Source organism: Lynx rufus, unplaced genomic scaffold, assembly GCF_022079265.1.
Source record: "Lynx rufus isolate CCGP_SWC_20201006 ecotype Redwood Valley unplaced genomic scaffold, mLynRuf1.p SCAF_4, whole genome shotgun sequence".
Lineage (NCBI taxonomy): Eukaryota > Metazoa > Chordata > Mammalia > Carnivora > Felidae > Lynx > Lynx rufus.
In genome coordinates this window covers 122,125,250-122,146,757 of record NW_025814856.1, presented here as the reverse complement: position 1 = coordinate 122,146,757, position 21,508 = coordinate 122,125,250, and the positions used below count along the sequence as shown (strand labels likewise).

General features: G+C 40.2%; 1 protein-coding gene across 1 annotated transcript in view; it reads right to left on the bottom strand.

Annotated features, from left to right (window-relative positions):
- Nucleotides 1-21,508, bottom strand: part of PLEKHA8 (pleckstrin homology domain containing A8) — a 62,164-nt gene that overhangs the window by 26,155 nt on the left and 14,501 nt on the right. The window contains exons 2-9 of the mRNA XM_047095772.1: nt 12,641-12,757; nt 11,277-11,432; nt 9,771-9,895; nt 6,240-6,398; nt 5,215-5,255; nt 3,338-3,492; nt 1,273-1,432; nt 798-883 (exon numbers count right to left, since the gene is read on the bottom strand). Coding sequence (XP_046951728.1) covers nt 798-883; nt 1,273-1,432; nt 3,338-3,492; nt 5,215-5,255; nt 6,240-6,398; nt 9,771-9,895; nt 11,277-11,432; nt 12,641-12,757 — 999 coding nt within the window. The remainder of the gene's footprint in view (nt 1-797; nt 884-1,272; nt 1,433-3,337; nt 3,493-5,214; nt 5,256-6,239; nt 6,399-9,770; nt 9,896-11,276; nt 11,433-12,640; nt 12,758-21,508) is intronic.

Genomic DNA, 21,508 nt, shown 5'->3' with positions numbered 1-21,508 from the left:
TAAAAGGGAATGAACTACTGATACATGTAACAATAAGGATGAAAACATTATACTGAGAGAAAAAAACAGATCCAAAAGAGTAGATAATGATTCCCCTTACATGAGATTTTAGGAAAGATTAGCAAAACTAATCTATGGTGACAGAAATCAATAAAATGGTCGCCTTGGGGTGCTGAAGACATTCTAGTCTTGATAGGGATACGGATTACATAGGGGTAGGTGTGTTTGTCAAAAATCACTGAATCATAACACTTAAGTTCTATGTAAGTTATATCTCAATTTCAAAAAAGATACACAAAATTTAAAAATGTGAATTAAAAAAGATGCACAGCTAAATAGGTCATGAAGCAAATTTCAACATGTTAGTGATTCCTGGTTCTACTGACTCTATATAAAAAGTAAATGTAATTTGGAGTTAAATTTATACATACAATTTTTAAGCCCTTGAAAAAAATGTTTTAACTGGTAAAATTATTTTCATTATACCAATGGATTTGAAGGTCTGTTCCTCTACTACTTCCACTCTTGCTTGCTTTTAAGTATGATTTCTGGAATACAAAATTCCTATTTTTCCTTATACTACTTTGTGGTCAACGTTTAATCACAAGCAGGAATAAAACGGAAACGTGGAATAACGCTTAAGGTCACACAGTTTTAACGTACGTGGCTGGTGACATGCAGAAATAGCTAAGAAGGGTCACTTCATTGTACGTACAGTTCAGGATACTTCTGCAAAACAACAGCAGTGAGACAGATTCCAGAGACTAATGAATTCAAGACAAACGCAGTAACCTTACCTAATACTGGAACCACAGCATAACACGATGCCAAGAATGCTTCTGTGGGAATGCCACTGTCTTCCAGAAGTTCAATGTCACTAAAGCTAATGATACAGAGTGATATAGAGGAGGAAAGATTGAAAATACAACATTAGCACTCTCTGAATTCAGAGGTAGCCATGAAAACAGCTGCCCCTCTGTAGGGCAAGTCATTTGGCTTGATTTCAGTGATTGCTTTTCTATTATAAAATGGTGCAATAAAATCATTTTCCAAAGACAGTCTATGAAAGCAAGCTAAAATCTGTTCAGAGTATAGTCTCAATTCAATTCTTCTCATCCACTGCTTCAGACAGGTAAACAGAAAAGCACACACGTGGTATAGCATCTCCTCTATTCTGTGATAGTACGCCATCATCTGAAAGGAGCACCAGGATTGACTTCCAGAAGGGAAGCTGGTGTCCAACTGTCAGTGACTTTAGAAAGTACACGATACCTGGTATTCATGGTACTAAAGAAAGTCGGGATAACTTCTTGGCCTTCTTCCCAGTGGGATTCTGGAGAGCTACTTGAGGAGTCTGATCCAGGCTGTGCCAAGCTGCTGTCATGATTTCCCAGGTTGTCCTCTCCTTCTTCCTTCATGATCTCACCTTGGACTGTGAACAGGAGATACTTATTATTTATTATAAAATTTACCACACATTCAGTGTCGAGTATTTCTAAAACACGGAGTAATACACAGAAATAAAAATCAGTGAAATACTACACACACACACACACACACACACACACACACACACACACACCACATGCACGAATTTGGGTTTAAATACATGTAGATTTGTAAACTGCTTTCACTCAACAGCTTATCATGAATATTTTCATTATCATTCAATACTTTTTAAAATACCATTTTAATGACTATATAATATTGCATCAAGCTCACGTGGAGGGCACTTACGTGGTTTTTAAAATTTCAGTTTTTATAAATACTGTCGATCCTCACTATCAGTGTATTCTGTATTTGCAAATTTGTATTCTTGATAAAGTTTATCTGTGATCCTAAAACCAATGCTTGTGGCACTTTTGCAGTCATTTGTAGACATGTGTACAGTGGTGAAACATTTGAGTTGCCTGATATACACGTTCCCAGCTGAGGTCAACCAAGGTGACAAACTGCCTTCTTGCTTCAGTTCTCACACCATACGCGTGTGTTTATACAGGGTCACGCTTTGTGTGTTCTGTTATTGATTTTGCTGTTTGCAAGTGCCCCCAAATGCAGTGCTGTCTCGTGCTCTGACGTGTAAGAAGGCTGTGACGGGCCTTATGGAGAAAATACATGTGTTAGGTGAGCTCCATTCAGGCACGAATGAAGCACTGCCATTATAGTACTGCTGACCATGGGTTCAATGTTAATGAATTAACAATACATATTCAGTAAGAGGTCTTTAACCAGAAACACACATAAAACAAGGTTATACACATTCATCAGTCGACGACCAAAATGTGAATAGGGGTTTGCAGGAACCTAACTTTGTATTTCCCCTAAGAGCAATGGTTCAGTATTTACTAACTCAGTGTCTACAGTGACTTTATAACTACCATGAATAATGAAAATCACTATAATGTCATAAAGAACATCCCCGTCCACAGATATTTGTCCTTAAACTTGACTATCCCTGAAGACAAATTCCTAGAAGTAAAATTATCGGGTCAAATAAATTACAGTACTGTTTCCACAGAAATTCCCCTGTCTTTATTATTTACTCAAGGGATAAGACATCAGCACTGTGTGGATTGCTTGCCTCAGATTATTAGCTATGAAAACCCTCCTTCTTTGTCCCCAGCTCATCTGGAAAAAAACAGGGTCTTTGTTATTTCCGGGGAGATGAGCAAGAAACTTATTTAAAATTTTATTTCCAAAATAATTATTAAACACTTACAACACAATTAAAAGCTCTAATACAGTTGTCTTGGACTGATCTGAAGTTGGTTTTAGTGGTTAGAGCCAAGGGAATTAGCAAATTTGAAAGGGCGGCATCACTACAAGCTCTGACCTGAAGTGTAGGACTCTGGCTTGAGGGACACAGAGAAGGCTGGGTGAAAACCTGCTGGTGGTTGGTGAATGGTGATATCCGCAGGCCTTACCAGAAACCAGGAGGACAGCAACCTGAACTGCCATAACTTTATACTCTGTTAAGTCTGACATCATAGTTTAAGTTCAAAGGATCTTGAGACTTAGAGCAGAGGGCCAGTGAAATCCTCCTATTCTCTAAAAAGTCAGCACAGACAGCTGCTGCCCACTGCTGCTCGCTGCAGCCCACGAACATCACAGAACAGTGAATAGGTCAATTCTCTTCATTCTGCCTTCTCAACACTGGGTCAGATGGGCTGGCACAACGTTGTGGAGTGACCTATGTTATCCAGCTAATGTCTGCCTTAGGCACTCCTAGCACATTGTCTTGAGGCCAATGCCTCAAGTGTCACATCATGGATAAAGAATCAAACTCCCAAGATCCTACTGTTCAATGGTTTGCTTCAGATTTTACTTTCATTTTTACCTGTTATATTATCGTCTGTATTTTCTTCACTTGATATGCTGCAATCTATCTCTGCAGGTTTCAAATATAAGCTCTTATTTTTCATTAGGATTTCTTCATCATCATTGATTTCCATATGTAAAGATCCATTTTCACAATTGTTTAACTCCATTTGCCTGAAATTTTTTATAAGGAAAAAAGGCAAAAAGTCCAATTATTTGGTCTTAAATAGACTGTACAGGTAGATCTTGAAAGAGAGGAAGGGTTCACAAGCACCAACTACTTTTAACAGTGATTAGAAACCACTATTGTTGGGGCGCCCGGGTGGCTCAGTCGGTTAAGCATCGGACTTCGGCTCAGGTAATGATCTCGAGGTCCGTGAGTTCGAGCCCCGCGTTAGGCTCTGCGCGGACAGCTCAGAGCCTGGAGCCTGTTTCAGACTCTGTGTCTCCCTCTCTCTCTGACCCTCCCCCGTTCATGCTGTCTCTCCCTGTCTCAAAAATAAAATAAACGTTAAAAAAAAAAAAAAAAGAAACCACTATTGTTAAATTGGCCAAATGTCTCAGCCTCCTGCCTCCAAGGCAGGTATGTGCCTGTGACGGAAGCAGGCCTGTCTGCCAACTGGAGGTCTGAAATCAAAGAGCCGTTCCTGGCTTTCCATGGACCCTCAGCGGATTCAAACTTCCTGCTCCCCACCAGCAACAGGAAACAGTCATTGACAGCTCTTTGGTTTTCAATCAGTTTTCTACATGGACACATTTAACAGTTTTCTAGCTTTTCTCAGCTTCTCCCTGGGAAGTTTTTTCTCTCTCTTCAGCTCTCAGAATCACTGGCCACTCCTACCTGTTCGCCTACCAGTTAACTGTCCAGAAGCTACATGCTGTGGTCAGGGGAGAATACTCCCTAAAAAGTTACGTGTGACAGAAAAGAAGCAGGAGAACACAGGATACATCCTGAGAATAGGCTGCTCTTTGGGGTGACAGGAAAAATGTTTAACAGGCAAGTAGAAGAGCTGATTTTGTTAAAGGGACAACCATGATACCTTATCGTAAGTGATTATATCTAGCCAAATAAGAACAAAAATATTTCCTTCTAATAAAAACAAAGGGGCTAAGCTATTTGACTCCAGGAAAAGTATTTATTTTTTAAAGAAATGCCATATTTCTACTTAGCAATTAAAAATGTAGGAGTATATTAAGGAAATGTCAGACACAAAAAATCTACAAAGATGTTCCCAGTAGAAATATCTAGAACAAGAAAAAAATGGTAACCAAATTGGAACAATCCTTGTACTAAAGCAAACAATAGTATACAAAGAGATGAAATGTTAAGTACTAATTTGAAAGGACAAATATACGGAGTAAGTCAAAATACAGGAATGTTTATACAAAATAATAACTGAATAAAGACCCCAAATAATAAGAACACAACTATGAAAATGTGTACTTTTTTTCTAAAATCGAAGGATCATTTAGAGGAATAGTTTAGATTTTGATATTAAGTTTTTTATTCAACTTGTAAAGCTACCTAAGCTTTTTATTTTTAAATAACATAAAATCGTACTGTCTTTTCTGGATAAAAGCACACTGAAGTCAATGCCTGGCTCCTCCACGAGAGGCGGTTCCAACCCTCGGCACACTAGAGTGATGAAAAGTTACAACATGTGGAGGGCAGATTCATCCACAGATGAGGGAGAATGCAGACATCTCCCTGGGCGGTCAGAGCTGAGTGTAAGATCTGCATGGCTTCAAGTTCACCCCAAAGTGGAAGATGAGATACTGTTTCTTTCTGGCACCACCTCAAATCATGATCAGCATATTTTTATTTCTTTTAAACCAACAATAAAAAATTACTTTTTTATTTTTAGAAAGAAGAAAAAACCAAAAGAGTTACTGTACCTTTCCAATGAATTATGAATCGGTATAATAGGATGTTTCATCTTTAAAAGAAGCAAAAAAATGAAAGCTTCGTGTTAAATTTCCAACAGAGCATATTCAGAGTCTTATCACATATAAAAGTGGTAAATATGACCATAACATAACTGCTCCACTCAAAGGAATAATTTTAGATTGTTCCCCAAAGGGAGTCATTGATCTCAACCAGTCCTCTGTATTTTTTCAAACAAGTGTACCCAAATTTCTAAGGAAAAGAAAGATGGGTCTTTTGAAGGATCTAATTACCATAGCCAAACTTTTGGTGGTTGGATTTCTTGTAATTAAGATTCTGATGCAGCATCGTTTCAAATACTAGAAATATAAACAGTATGGAGGCTCCTACCCTTAAGGTAATTTCAATACAGAGTAATGCTAAAATAGGGGCATGCATAGAGGAGAAGCTCCTAGACCAACTCAGGGATTCAGGAAAGGAGAGATTCAATCTTGAAGGATGAGGAAGTGCTAACCAGGGAAAGGTAAGTGAGAAAGAACAGCACTCTTGGCACTGGGAAATGGTGCAAAGATGTCACGGGGGGGATATATGTTGTTAGTATGTTCAGCCAGGTAATGACAAAGAGGCTGGTGGTGTGAGAAGGGGTTAAGTTCTGACTTTAGCCTTTGGCGATGAGGAAGGCATGGCGTGGTGTAGGGTAAAGTGGTCCAGTTTATACTGCATGAATGGAAATACCATCGGCTGCCTGGAAGGTCAGGGTGAAAGCAACTAGTTAGAAGGCAACTACCAATCTTGGCAAGATTCACTGGATAAGGAGGCTGATAAGAGGCTAGCTACATCAGAGGTTTAGGTGGTAAAACTGCCAAAACAAATGGACATGGGGGACTGAGGACCGAAATATGTGAGTGGACATAAAGGGAAGTCTACTAAAAAAATGTCTTTCTCAGCCACTAAAGGGGGATGGATAACATTGTTCACTATATCATTTTTAACTTTTCCTCATGCCCTCCTGCGGCCAACCTGAGCTGGCCTTTACCTTGTTGGACTTCAGCATGGCCAGCTGCGGTGAACCTGGTGGAGTGCGATAGAGCAGTTCAGAGGTGAAGGCTGCATTTGCGATCTGCATGCATTCTTCCAGAGTCTTCAGAAAAGTATTGCAGGTTGATTTCAGCAAAGTTCCCACATCAATTCCCTCCTATGAAACAACGAGAGTGGAAGACTCCTTTACCTTGCCAAAAAAGAAAGAGCCCAATTGTGGAATGTCCTTAGAGGTTTTTATCCACAGTGTAGTAATAATGTACCCACCTACTTTGCTGGAAAATATGTACATCAATTACAAAAGAAAAATAACGAGTGTGTCCACTTTATCTACTAACCATAGACAAGCCTTACCCTCAATCTGACCCTTCAACACTCACACCCCCTATTCCAGATGAAGGCAACAAATTTCTTCAGTTCAACAGTATTAGATGCTGGAACTGTGCCAGGTGCTGGGCACAGAGCCCTCAGGTCTTATGTAAGGGGGTGGCAGGCATGAAACGGAATCACACAGACTAAAGAACTGTGGAATCAATGGAGAAATGTCTCCCATTGAGTAAAAATGAGGTTCTAGAAGAGAAGCATTAGAAACCATAAATTGTTTACTTTCAAATGAGGTTTTTGTTTTTGTTTTTTCAATATATGAAATTTATTGTCAAACTGGTTTCCATACAACACCCAGTGCTCATCCCAAAAGGTGCCCTCCTCAATAACCATCACCCACCCCCCATCAACCCTCAGTCAAATGAGGTTTTTGGATTTCAGTACAGATGAGTTTGAGAGGTTTTAGCAACTGTAATTCTTTTGAACATCATTTTTCTTCCAGTTATTTTACTTGCTCAGGGTGTTTTTCCTCTGAATATTGGTATTAGTAAGTTGTTCAGGAAATTGAGGTCATACCCCAACTAGAGAGTACAGTAGACACATCTAGTGGTATAAAAGAAACTAGATTGGGCCCAAGATGGAGTCGCTCATGCTAAGCCTCACATTAGCGACTCAAAATCTCCAAGTGTCTATGCTTGGTTATCCTAGACAAGGCAGGCCTAGGGTCAAGCAATCAGCACAAGGTACCTGACCCAGCTCCAAGATTTCCCTTTGCTCTACATGAGGAAAGTAACCCTGCTTTAACTAATCAGCAAATGTCCAGTAGAACTTCCTTGTTCCTGCTCACTTTGGTCTATAAAAATCTCTAGCCCTGTACAGCTTTTCAGAGCTCCTTTCTATCTGCTAGATGGGATGCTGCCCAATTCATGAGCTGCTAAATAAAGTCAGTAAGATTTTTAAAATTTACTCAGTTGAATTTTTCTCTTTTAAGAGTAGCCTCTGTATTTTCTTCAATTTTGTATTTCTAACAAGCTAGCAGGTGATTTTACTGGTTGTGGACCACTATGATTCTGACAGTGATTATGAATGCATGGGTTTTCTCATACCACCAAGCAAACCTCTGACAGCAGCTGGGTGTCTACAATTCAACTAAATTGTGATGCTATCTACCTGAAGATAAGTGTCAGATTTCACAGGGTAAGGGCTCAGTCCGGCAGGGCTGCTCCACAACCCTCACTTCAGACACCAATGTCAAGTCCAGCTTGTCCCCTGTGCTTCTGACTGACCTGCTACAGACTGGAGGTTCCAACCCCCTCCTTTCAGTTGACTAATTTGCTAGAGCTGCTTACAGATCTCAGAGAAACATTTTACTCACTAGATTGCCAGTTTATTAGAAAAGGATACAACGCAGAAACAGATGCATAGGGCAAGGCACCTGGGAACAGGCTCAGAACTTCCACGCTCTCTGATCACTTTCACTGAACCTTCATGTGTTCACCAACTCAGGGGCTCTCTGGACCCTGTTCTTGGGGTTATGGAAACTTCATTTCATAGAATATTGATGAAATCATTGGCCACTTGGGATTAAACTCAATCTTCAGCCCCTCCTCCTTCCCAGGAGATGAGGGTGGGGGTGGGTGAGTGGATGTGAATGTTCTAACCCTCTAATCACATGGTTGGGTCCTAGGTCAACCAGGCCTCTGGCTTAGGCACTTTAAGAGAAAACTTAATCATTCTCATCACAGGAAATTTCAAGGGTTTTAGGATCTCTGCCAAATACATACTTCTTATGAAGACCAAATATATATTTTTTATTATAAATCACAGTATCACAACCATAGTTTCATGAGCAAGTTCCCAAGGCACCCCTGAATTAAAAATTGTTATGTTCACATTTTCCCTTCCCATTAGATCAGGAGGGCTTCCCCACCTTGGCGCGACTGACATGAGGGGCTGGCTCATTTTTGTAGTGGGGGAAGAAGGGGGAGAGCTCTCCTGCTCACGGCAGGATGTTAAGCAGCACCCTAGCCTCTATATGGTGGATGCCAATAGCACTCTTTCAGTTGTGACAACCAAAAATGTCTCCCGCGGGGCAAAATTGCTCTGGGCTGAGAATCACTGCTCTGACCTATAAACACCCCAAGAGCAGGACTGAAATGTTCTTTTGGTATCCCTCTCCTCCCCTCCCCCAGCACAGCGTCTGGTACACAACAGGCAGTTGCTGAATGGATAGGAGAACCCAAAAGGAGGTGAATGAAAATGAGTTAAATCACCCTTCTTTAGAAACACTGAAAGCACACATACCACTAGTAACATAATATTCTTCTACTAAAACCATTAATTAGAATCCGCAGGTTCTTCATTTTGTAGGCACTGCTGTTTAGATTATAATTACTCTGAGAGTAGAACAGAGACCCTCTAGGGGTAGTGTGAGCCATTCAATACCCAACACCAGACAGGCCTTTTAATATATTTTTTAGGATGAATGAATGACAGCTTTATTAATAAACATTAAAAATCACAATCCTTACTGACAATGGATGGAAAAGAAAGCTGTGTCTCCATCTCTGAAAGCACTAGTCTATACTAAAGCAACAATTACTATTTCACCAATAAAATCCTGTTACAGGGGTGCCTGGCTAGCTTAGTCAGTAGAGCATGCAACTCTTGATCTCCGGGTCGAGAGTTCAAGCCCCATGTTGTGTATAGAGCTTATGTAAAATAAAATAATAAAATAAAATAAAATAATAAAATAAAATAAAATAAAAATAAAATAAATAAAATAAAATAAAATCTTGTTAGTCTTATCAAAGGTGACAGATACACATTACTGAAAAACATGATGCTGGCACGTTAGTTGCCACACCTACAGAAGTAGCTGTGCTAGACAGGTAAGGCTGTATTTTAAAAAGTGATGCAAATGGGCAGAAGCATATTTTAGTACACCAGCAGCAATGTTAAAGGTTCCAAAGGGTATCAATTAATCCTGAATTCATTCTGTGAAGGAAAACTATATGCCTCCATATGCTGAAATGCATTTTTTGGTATCCCCAAAATGCACATTTCTTCTCTCTTGAATTTTGTTACTTTTTCCTCCAGAAAAATAGTAAATTCCAAAACAGTCAGGGATTGTGTGAGAGTAAGCATTACCTGTAAGCAACATCTGGCACTATTTTTCATGTGGCTAAGACAAGTAATATTTTACCTCAGAACTGGACACACCAATTGCGGTCACTTCTTTTGTTTTATCTACTTGCTGAACAAGGAGGTCACAGTAGAGTCTTAGTTCCGACATTTTGGTTTTCAAGTTTTCAGTGTTTTCAGCAAACTCTAAATAATAAAATGATAATAATGTAATTATCAGGATAAATAAACAATTTACTAGTTAGCATACCATGGAGTGGAATATATAACCTATATCTAAAGTCAGATGTTTATGGTATGGGTTATAGATAAGATACGAGCGAAGATATGAGGACAAGAAAAACAGAATAAAGAGATTTCTGGTCTTTTGTAATCTATATTATTTTTGGGGCCAAGGTACTGAATGATCACCAGTACAGGAAGAAGGACACAGCATACTTTTTATCCTTTAATGTCAGAACTGGGAGCAAAGAGTCAATGGTTCAGAATTTTGGTATTTGCTACAGTTTTCCCTATCTGTAAAATGGGGTCACAGCTATCTACCTGCTAACAGTGCTCAAAACTGGGAAACTGTTCTGTAACATGCAATTACCACTAATAAGATGGCTTGTTAATTCACAGAACTGGTTCAGCATGCCACCTGTCAAAGCTAATGACACCCTCTGTGCACCTGCTGAGACCTCATTAGCACAGTGCTCCAGCTGCTCCCTCACTGAGGGCTCAGCTAGTCATTATCACTTCTGTTTCTTGTCCCATGAAAAAGCTGCATGTTACAACCTGATCTGAGTCAAAGCTGACAGTGTCTAGAATTTGCTCCTGAGTTAGCATTAAAAAACAACCAAGGAAGAGACCATTTTACTGTGTCTACTTGAAGAGTCAAGCACATCTGCCACACCTGTCATGAGAAAGAGGCCTCATCTCCCGCCTATCTCTCTAGGTGCATATATATGGGTGGGGGGCTGGGAAGGTGGTGGTTAGAGCTCAGGCACTCTTCCCATAGTCCACATAGAAAGCTGTGCCATGGTTCTCAGGAGACAACGATGTCAAGTTAATGAGCATTAAGCAGCAGCAACCCGGCAATGAGTATCCATCCCACCCCAGGGAAAGGGAGGGGAAAGTGGGGTCCTACCGCAGAAAGTGCCCTGATCCAAGGCTCAGCTATTCTTTACCAAAGGTCAACCCTGTGCCAGACCGGGTCCCAGACAGTTTCGTATAATGATGAATCCTACGGCAATCCTTCTAATGTAGACTTTTACATCTTTTTAAGATAAGAGGAAGCTGAGAATCAGAGAGATTAAGTGACCTATGCCAAGGCCGAAGGCCAGTACCTACAAAGCCATGATTTGAATCCAGCTGTATCTGGCTCCAACGCCTGTACTCTTTCTACTATGAGATGCCAAGAGAGAGGAGTTAGATACAGACGGTGGTTTAAATTCCAGATGTATATGGCATTTGCAGGATATAAAAAGCTGGCTAGGTGGTCAGAGGCAAGATACAAATATGGGAACCCAGAGAGGCCAGTGGGTGATTCCCAAGCTTCCCAGACCACAGAACAATCAATACTTGCCTTTTTCCTTCTGGGTCCTACTGTCTGTTAGGCAAGCCTTGGCTGACCCCAGGGCTACCAGCCACCGCTGTCTCTCAGCCACGCTTCTGGCCTTTAGGTAGAAATACTGCTCCCCAGGGATTATCAGGTCCATGCGCGTGTTATCTACAGAATGAACTGAGAACAGGCAGAGGGAGGTCAGAAGCTTAGAAGAGCTAGGGTGCCTGGGTGGCTCAGTCCGTTAGGCATCCGACTTTGGCTCAGGTCATGATCTGACCCCACGTCGGGCTCTGTGCTGACAGCTCAGAGTCTACAGCCTGCTTCGGATTCTGTGTTCCTCTCTTGCTCTGTCCCTACCCCGCTCATGCTCTGCCTCTCTCTCTCTCAAGGATAAACAAACATGAAAAACAAATTGAAGATAAAAGAAACTTAGAAGAGCTCTATCTGGTGCCCTACCCTACCCAAATTCTTGAGCTCAACTGGTGCCAGTCATTAAAGGCTTCTTCCAAGGGGGGATGCCAGCCCTTACCACCTCCCCTGTTTATTTATCTCTTTCTAGGTGCCTCTGCTGATAAGAAGGAAAAACCTTGGCTGGCTCCAAGGTATCACCAAGACTAAAAAAGAAGTACTCAATTCTCCTTATCAGAATAGAGATAGAATCTCTCTTTTGGCTTGTGTGTGTAAAGTATGCTGCTCTGAGGCCAAAAAGGCTTGCACGCCCGTAAGTAAGGGTGTGCCCCTGTACCTTCTTGGGTTTATTGGAAAGCAATCAAGAACACACTATTCTTCCTTTTCTACTGTCCTTCACAAGTTAGATCAAAAGTGTGAGAATTGCCTCAGAGACCTTCAGGAGAAGAAATAAGCAAACCACACTCTCCTTCACCCCCCTACCTCACCCCAAAATATCCTTCTAATCTGTTTTGAAGCCTCATCTTCTCAGCATGTCTCAAGATGTCTCCAAACCAAGAAGTAAAGGCTATTTGCAGGTCTTTATGCGTTTGCTTGTTTTAAGTAATGTGGTGGTGGTGAGAAGGTGTGTGTGTGTGTCCTGATTTACACACAGAAGTGTTTGATGCTGCAGTAAAAAGACTTACATAAACTTTGCAAAAAGTCCCTGGCTTCAGGTGAGCAAGTGAATCAAGAATGAGCACTAGATGTGTGGGAAGCGCGTTGCTCTCATTTATTTGGGTACCTTTTAAACAACCTCCCTGTAAAACTTGTCTGCAGTTTTAGGTCTTAGTCGTAAGGCTTTCTTTTGGGACATAACACTATGTATCTCTGTACTACAGGAATAGCAGAGAAAGGCACGCAGAGGCCAGTCCTTTTTTTACTTTGTGGGGGAGACAGAAAGAAAAAGAAAACTTAGAAATGCCTTGGTTTCTCACCTTGAATTTCACAGACGGCCATCTGGATGCTCCCTTTGCAACCTTTCCAGGCATCTTCAGGAGAATCATAATAGGATAATATCCCCCCACAGAGAAGGAACCATCGAGGCTGCCAACCTGAAAACAGAAGCAAGAGCAGGTCTCAATTATGGCCTACATGTGAGGTGCCTCTCAGGACACAGGAGCGGGACCTGATAAAGGAAGCTGGGTCCCAGCTCCGAGGAGCTTAAATTCCAGGGGAAATTCTAAGGGAAAGAAGTAGGTTAGAAAATACCAGCATGCGTGATCTCATTTTTAAAATTAGAAACAAACACCCATAGGGGCATATATTTTTAGTCACATAATGTACAGAAGTCTGCAAGGGCCAGGAATATAGTGATGATTCTGATGATAGTTAATAGGATTACCGATGATTTTTATTCCTTTTTCCATTAATATAGTACTAGTAATCTTTGATTTTTAATTTTCTTTTAATATTTATTTTTGAGAGAGAGAGAGAGAGAGAGAGAGAGAGAATGGGAGTGGGGGAGGGCAGAGAGGGATACACAGAATCCGAAGCAGGCTCCAGGCTCTGAGGTGTCAGCACAGAGCCTGATATGGGGCTCGAACCCACGAACTGTGAGATTATGACCTGAGCCGAAGTCAAAGTCAGACACTCAACCAACTGAACCAACCAGGTGCCCCTGATTTTTAATTTTTTTAAGGTAAAAGATTATTGTTTCCTGAACATTATCGTTTTCTTTTTATTTGTTTGTTTTAGTGTTTATTTTTGAGAGAGATATAGGCAGAGCACAAGCAGGCTTCAGGCTCTGAGCTGTTAGCACACAGCCCAATGTGGGGGCTTGAATCCATGGACCACGAGATCATGACCTGAGCCGAAGTCGGATGCCTAACCCACTGAACACCCAGGCGCCCCATGAACGTTATCGTTTTCATATACTTGCTCTTCTCTCCTTTGGTTAAGAACAATTATCCCGAACTTAGAAATAAGGCAAAAGATTACATTGCTCTGAAAGACGACTTCAACCACCTCCATTTTGAGCTCAGTCTGTACTTTCTGATTAAGTTCTTTCCAGCTTATCTCTCTTAACTCAGGCAAAAGACCCCACGGGCAAAGCCTCCAGTGATGGGAACTGAAACTACTCCCTCAAGCAATTAACTACTGCCCTGACTCCAGCAAGACCCTGCACTATTGACCCCAAGATAGTGACTGACCTAACCTTTACTGCCCAGCACTGGTACCCACTGACCCTTCCCCCACATTTTCCTTACATAATAAACCCACAAGTATTTTCAGCACTATGGAAACAGTCTTTGAGATACCAGTCCACTGTCTTCCCGGTGTGGGCCTCACTGAAATAAATTCTTTTCTTGTGTCACCACTACTCATCTCTCTGTCTTTGGATTTTGTCAGCAGGGAATGGCAGATCCTGGTCTGTTGGGGCCCCCAGGGCCAGGTGCTCTTATACCCGTGTCCTGCAGCCCTTTCAACGTCATAGAGAGTTACAGAGTGCAAATAAGCCTGTGGGGGGGCGTATGAGCCCTAGGAGAAGGTAACTTTGACTTATTACTTAGCATTGATCCACTGTAATGAAATAATCTTAAAACATTCAAGGGCTTAACAACTTTTACTTTGGAGAATTTCAGGGGACAAACCATATTTGGTTGAAATACACATCTTATCTAGTCCTCTTGCAAATTTATATTCTAGGCAACCAAAATTATTTGCTATCTTCCTGCTTCTGGGCTTTTGCCTGAGTTGGATCTTTTTTCTAAAATGTCATCTCTGACTATTTCTGCATAAGCCTTGTCAGTCTCCTCAGTCAGATATACACATATTTTTTTCTCTGAAATGTTATAGCCCTTTAGGGATACATTTTTCTCATGACACTCTTCTGGGGCTGAGGCGGACAGAGAGAAGGCCAGGAAAAGCTTTGAGCAGAGCCCTAGGGGCTGCTTAGGTACAGATGTCCGATGACTGATTCACACAAACCAAGAGGCTGAGACCCAAGAAGAGCTGTGGTTCCATCCAGGTCAGAAAGCAGGAAAAGACCAATGTTGCAGCTCAGGCAGGAGGAATTCCCTCTTTCTTGGCCTTTTTATTCTATTTAGGTCATTGATTGATTAGATGAGACCCACTCATACTGGGGAAGGCAATATACTCAGTCCACCAATTCAAACGTCAATCTCGTCTAGAAACACGCTCACAGACACACCCAGAAAGATGTTTGGCCACATGGCCAGGCACCTCATGGCCCAGGCACACTGACACATAACATTAGTCATCACATCATATGTTAACTAACTTGGATTGAAATCAAAATAATAACAAAAAAATTAATCATCACACACCATTAATTTTAAGACATACCATTATTTTGTTTAACACAAGAAAAAAAAATACCTGGCCATTAATCAATGACACGGCGCTGCTTCTGCTTCCTGATTTCAGCTACTGAAATGTGGAATAATGTCTACAAATTGAAAAACTGTGGCACTAAACTAGGTTTAGCTTATAGTAATCTGAAAAAAGTTAAAGAGCTCCTCCTCTCCCTCAACACACACACACACACACACACACACACACACACACACACACGGCACAGCTGCAGTTAGGTTTTGAAAGTTGCTGGTGAACTGTAATAGCAACTGAAACAGCACCTTCCCTGTAACATGTTCTATATTTACCTAGAAGTTATAATTGTACTAGGGGAAGTTCTATATATCGTTATTTTATCCTGTAGTCTGTAACTATAAAAACCATGATCAAAAAAACCTTTTCTTTAAATCATAAAGTTACTGGAATCTCAGAAGGCACATTAAGAAACCACAGAAGTCTCAGTCCCATTATATGAAATTTACCGGCAGAGCGATGGACAGTCCAGAGAAGGACTGGGATGCACTGCTCTTTCACGGTGTCCATTTCCCAGAAAGCTCAGTTACAGCTCAGAAATAACTGTATGAGAAAAGCGGCAAGAATGAAGAGGCCATTAATCCACTTCCTGTTTTAAATTAATCTGCAGTTACTTTGATTGATGTTTCAGCTTGATAGTCTAAGGGATGCCCAGATAGCTGGTAAAACACTATTTCTAAGTTTGTCTGTGAGGGTGTCTCTGGCAGAGATTAGCATTTGAGTCAGTAGACTGAGTCAAGACTCCCCTCACCAATGCAGGTGAGTATCATCCAATCCACTGAGGGCCTGAGTAGAACAAAAAGGCAGAGGAATGGAGAAGTTGCTCTCTCTTCTTGATGAGACATCCACCTTCTCCTGCCCTGGGACACTGGTGCCCTGGGGACTGTGGACTCAGATCAGGACTTAATACCATCCATCTCCCTAACTCTCAGGCCCTTGAACTCAGATCAAATTGCATCACCAGCTTTCTTGGTTCTCCAGCCTACTGACAGCAGATCATGGGACCAGTCTCCATAACTGCATGAGCCAATTCTTACAATAAATCCCTTCACATATTACAAGTACATACATATATGTATATAATACATATACAATTGTATATACTATTGGACCTGTTTTTCTAAAGAACCCTTGCTAATACACTTGGAAATGATCAAATATTCAAGGTAACAAAACAGCAGATGAAAACTGTGGGTGTAACCAGTCCCCGCTCCCTTAGATTACCATTGGATTAATCTTCTGGTCCAACCCCACTTTCCCATCCCCCCCTTTTTTTGGCCATTCTCTGTTGGAGATGGAATGTAGTGTCAGCCAAACTCTCTGCTTGCAGGGATTAGACAAGAGATTTCAAAGAGCAAAGAAAAGTTTTAGCTTATATAAGTTACCTCTGCCAGGGATGGGGTCGGGAAATAGAAGTATTTAAATGCCAATTTCACATACTTTGCATTATCCTGGATTATTTCACTATAAAAGGTATAGTGGACATTTATTTTTGGCAACCTGGCATCCACCCTTAACACCTCTGTTACTGAAATTCTCCTCCTCCACACTGTATCCATGTAGTTTGGGTGGGGCTGACTGGCTCTATGTGGGGCATGTGATTCAGGCTTAAATGGAGCTTCACATTCCCTGTCCTCAATGATACACTCTGGGACAGGCAAGTGACCCAACCAGAGATAAATAAACCTGAGACTTCTGCTGGGTCTGGAGACAGATGGAAAGAAATGGAGACTGCCTCTTTTTGCTCTGGTCTTGAAGATGTTTGCCTGGAGCTGTCAGCAGTCATTCTGCCACCACACGGGACCTAAACGTGATTCACCCACTAAGCGAACGGGGGTGGGAGGACTTGAGGGAGGCAGGGAAAGGAAGCAAATCCAGACGACAGTTTTGAACACCGCAATAAGAGCATATTATACCCATAGATAAGAACTTTTTCATAGTCAAAAAGTGAGCCAATATCCATTTTTTTAAACTTCAAGCCTAAATTGGATTTATTCCTAAATAAAAGATTTACAAACTATCACATGATCAACTTCACTATGTTGAAAATGTAGAAAAAGCAAAAGCATTTGACAAAATGTAATAACATCCTTTCACAATAAAAATTCTCAACAAACTCGGAATAGAAGGGAACTTCTTCACCCTGATAAAGCATGTAAAAAAAAACAACAACAAAACAACAACCCACAATTAACGTACTTAATGACAAAAGACTGGAGGTTTTTCCCCTGAGACAACATAAGGATGCTTCCTCTCGCCGTTTCTATTCAATATTTTATTGGAGGTTCTAGCAAGGGCAATTAGGGTAAAAAATGAAATAAAAGGTATCCAGATTGGAAAAGAAGAAGCAAATCTACCTTCATCTGCAGACATGCTCTTACATATTTCAAAACAAATCAAAGCAAAAACCTAAGGAGTTCAATTAAAATTAGAATAAATAACTTCAGTAACGTTGCAGGATAGAAGGCCATATGCAGATATCAACTGTATTTCTATACATTTGCAATGAACTGAAAGTGAAATTAAGGAAACAGTTCCTTTTACAGTAAGATCGAAAAGAATGATAGTTAGGAATACACTCAATAGAAGAAGTATAAAATTTATACTCAAAAACAATATAACATTACTCAAAGAAATTAAAGACTGGAAGATCATTATTCCAAAACTGTTACCAGCCTGTTGTTTTCTCATATAGTGCAATGTCTTTCTATACTTAATCTATACTTAATTGACAGCAACTGTTTGCAAAATTCACTTTTTCAGCTCAACTAATGTCAAGCAATATGGATTTTTTCCAATAAGCATAGTTTTCTTGAAAAAATGTACATATATTTGGATCTAAAACAGCATAGCTCATGTTAACTTTATACTATAGTTTCTTCCTTTTTAATTTCACAACAACCACTTTAAAATCAGTTTCTAGACATGTTCTTATACCTTAAAGATCCAAACCAAAAAGTGACTACTTGTGAGTCACACCTATGTCTAAAAAACACTGTAACTTCCCATACTCAGCAGCCTTGTGACATGTAACTCATCCAAACATATCACTAAAAATAACTGCACTCCATTAAAAAGAAACATAAATTCTTGTTTTCTTTTCAAAGATCTTATTTTTAAGTAATCTCTACCCCCAAATGGAGCATGAACTCACGAGCCCGAGATCAAGAGTCACATGCTCTGCTGACTCGGCACTTAAATTCTTAACAATATTTTAAAATTTACATGTAGTGAAATTTCTTTGGTTACCAGTTCTGAGTTTTGATAAATGCATAATCCTCTAACAACCACCACAACAAATACAGAAAAATTCCATTATCCTCCCCTCAAGATTCCCCTGTGCTCCCCCTCTGTAGTCAAACCCTCTCCCCACACTGTACCCCTGGCCAACCACTGTTGTGTTTTCATTTTAGTTGAAAATATTTTGCAATTTTTTTGAAGACTTCCTCTTTGACCCACGGATTACTCAGAAACATATTGTTTAATTTCCTAATATTTGGGGATTTCTCACATCTTTCTGTCATTGATTTCTAGTTTACTTCTGTTAAAGACAGGAGCATTCTTTCAATTGGGCAGGGTTTCTACGATAGCCCAGAATATGGTCGATCTTAGTGAATGTTCCAGGTGCATTTGAAAAACATACAGTATTCAGCTGGTGTTCGAGGGATCACTCTGTAAATGTCAATTAGGTCCAGTTAGTTGATAGTATTCAGATCTTCTGTTATCTTTGGATGATTTACTGTCTACTTGTTCGATGGGAGTACTGACAGGAAGAATGTTGAAGTTTCCAAGGATAATTGTGAATTTCTCCTTTCAGTTCTATCAGTTTTTGCTTCATAGATTTTGACGTTCTGTTTCTAGATATATATACATTTAGGATTCCTATATCTTTTTGATGAATTAACCCTTTTATAATTACACAGTGTCTTCCTTTTCCCTTGAGATTTTCTGTTCTGAAATCTACCTAGTCTAATATTCAGACAGCCAATTCAGCTTTTGATTAGTGTTTGCATGGTACCTTTTCCTATCTTTTTTTTTTTTTAATGTTTTAAAAGACTTTAATTTTTTAGAGCAGTTTTAGGTTTAAAACAAAACTGAGAGGAAGATACAGGGATTACCTATATGCCCCTCACTCATACTTGCATAACCTTTCCCCTTATCAGCATCACTCACCAGAAGAGCTCATTTTTTTTATCATTTATATTGACACATTATAATCATCCAAAGTCCAGTTTATCTCAATGTTCACTCTTCCTGCTGTACACTTTATGGATTCAGACAAACATATGATATGTATCCATCATTTTTCATCTCCCACTACAACCCCTGCCCCTGCAGCACCACTCATCTTTTTATTGTCTCCATAGTTTTGTCTTTTCCAGAATGTCACATAATTGTAAACATTCAGTATGTAGCCTTTTCAAATTGGGTTCTTTCACTTAGTAATATGCATTTAAGATTCTTCCATGTCTTTTCATGGCTTGACAACTCACTTCTTTTAAGCACTGAACAAGATTCCCTTGTCTGGATGTACCAGTTTATCCATTCACCTACTGAAAGGCATCCTGTTGCTTCCAAATTTTGCTATTGCGAATAAAGCTGCTATAAAGATCCTTATGCAGGTTTTTGTGCGGACATGAGGTTTTGACTGCTTTGGGTAAAATTTAGCGACGGCTGAATCATATGGTAGGAGCAGGTTTAGTTTTGTAAGAAACCACCAGACTGTCTTCTAGAGTCGCTGGCTGTACCATTTTGTATTTTTTTGTTTTTTGTTTTCTTTTTGTACCATTTTGTATTCTGAAGCAATTTATGAGAGCTCCTGCTATTTCATGTCCTTGCTAGCATTTGGTGGTGTCAGTATTCCAGATTTTGGCCACTCTAATAGGTGTGTAGTGGTACCTCATTGGTGCTTTAATTTGCCATTTCCATGATGACATATGACATGAAGCTACTTTTCACAAGCTCGTTTGCCATCCATATCTCTTCTTTGGTAGGGTGTCTGTAAGGTCTTTGGCTCATTTTTATGTTGGTTTTCTTAGTGCTGAGTCTTAAGAGTTTTTGTATATTTTGGATAATAGTCCATTTATCAGATGTCTTTCACAGGTATTTTCTCTCAGTCTGTGATGTTTCTTCTACATTTTTTTTTCAATGTTTATTTATTTTTGAGAGGCAGAGAGAGACAGTGTGAGTAGGGAAGGGGCAGAGAGAGAGAGGGAGACACAGAATTCAAAGCAGGCTCCAGGCTCTGAGCTGTCAGCACAGAGCCTGACGCGGGGCTCGAACCCACGAACCGTGAGATCATGACCTGGGCTGAAGTCAGACGCCCAACCGACTGAGCCACCCAGGCGCCCCCGTGTGATGTTTCTTCTAGTTTTCTTGATACTGTCTTTCACAGAGCAAAAGTTTTTAATTTTAATGAAGTCTTATTAAATTATTTTTATTAATTATTTTTTCTTATTATTTCTTTCATGGATTGTATTTTGGGGATTATATCTAAAAAGGCATAAAAATGCCAAGGTCATCGAGGTTTTCTCCTATGTTATCTTCCAGGAGTTTCACAGTTTTGTGTTCTACATTTAGGTCTATGATCCATTTTGAGTTAATTTTGGTGAAGGCTGTAAGGTCTGTATCTAGATTAACTTTTTCTGCACGTGGATGTCCAGTTGGTCCAGCACAATTTGTTGAAGAGATTATCTCTGCTTCATTATATTGTCTCTCTTTCTTGGTCAAAAATCAGCTGATTGTATTTATGTGGGTCTGCTTCTGGGCCTTTCCCCCCCAATGATCTGTCTTTTCTTTCACCAATACCACACATTGTTGATTATATAGCTTTACAGTAAGTCTTTTTTTTTTTTAAGACTGTTTTTTTTAAAAAAAAATTTTTTTTTAACGTTTATTTATTTTTGAGACAGAGAGAGACAGAGCAGGAACAGGGGAGGGGCAGAGAGAGAGGGAGACACAGAATCTGAAACGGGCTCCAGGCTCTGAGCTGTCAGCACAGAGCCCGACGCGGGGCTCGAACTCACGGACCGTGAGATCATGACCCGAGCCGAAGTCGGCTGCCTAACCGACTGAGCCACCCAGGCGCCCCTTTACACTAAGTCTTTAAGTCAGGTAGCATCAGTCCTTCAACTTTGTTCTTCTCCTTCAAGATAGTGTTGGCTATTCTGGGTCTTTTGCTTCTCCAAATGACTTTTGGAATCAATTTGCTGACATCCATAAAATAACTTCTTGGGACTTTAGACTGGGATTGCATTGAATTTATAGATCAAGTTGGGAAAAACTCACAACTTGACAATATTGAGTCTTCCTACCCATGAACATGGACTATCTCTTCATTTATTTAGTTTTTCTTAGATTTCATTCACCAGTTTTGTAGTTTTCCTTATACAGGTGTTATACATATTTTCTTAGGTTTATACCTAAGTATTTCATTTCGGGGGGGTTTAAATGTA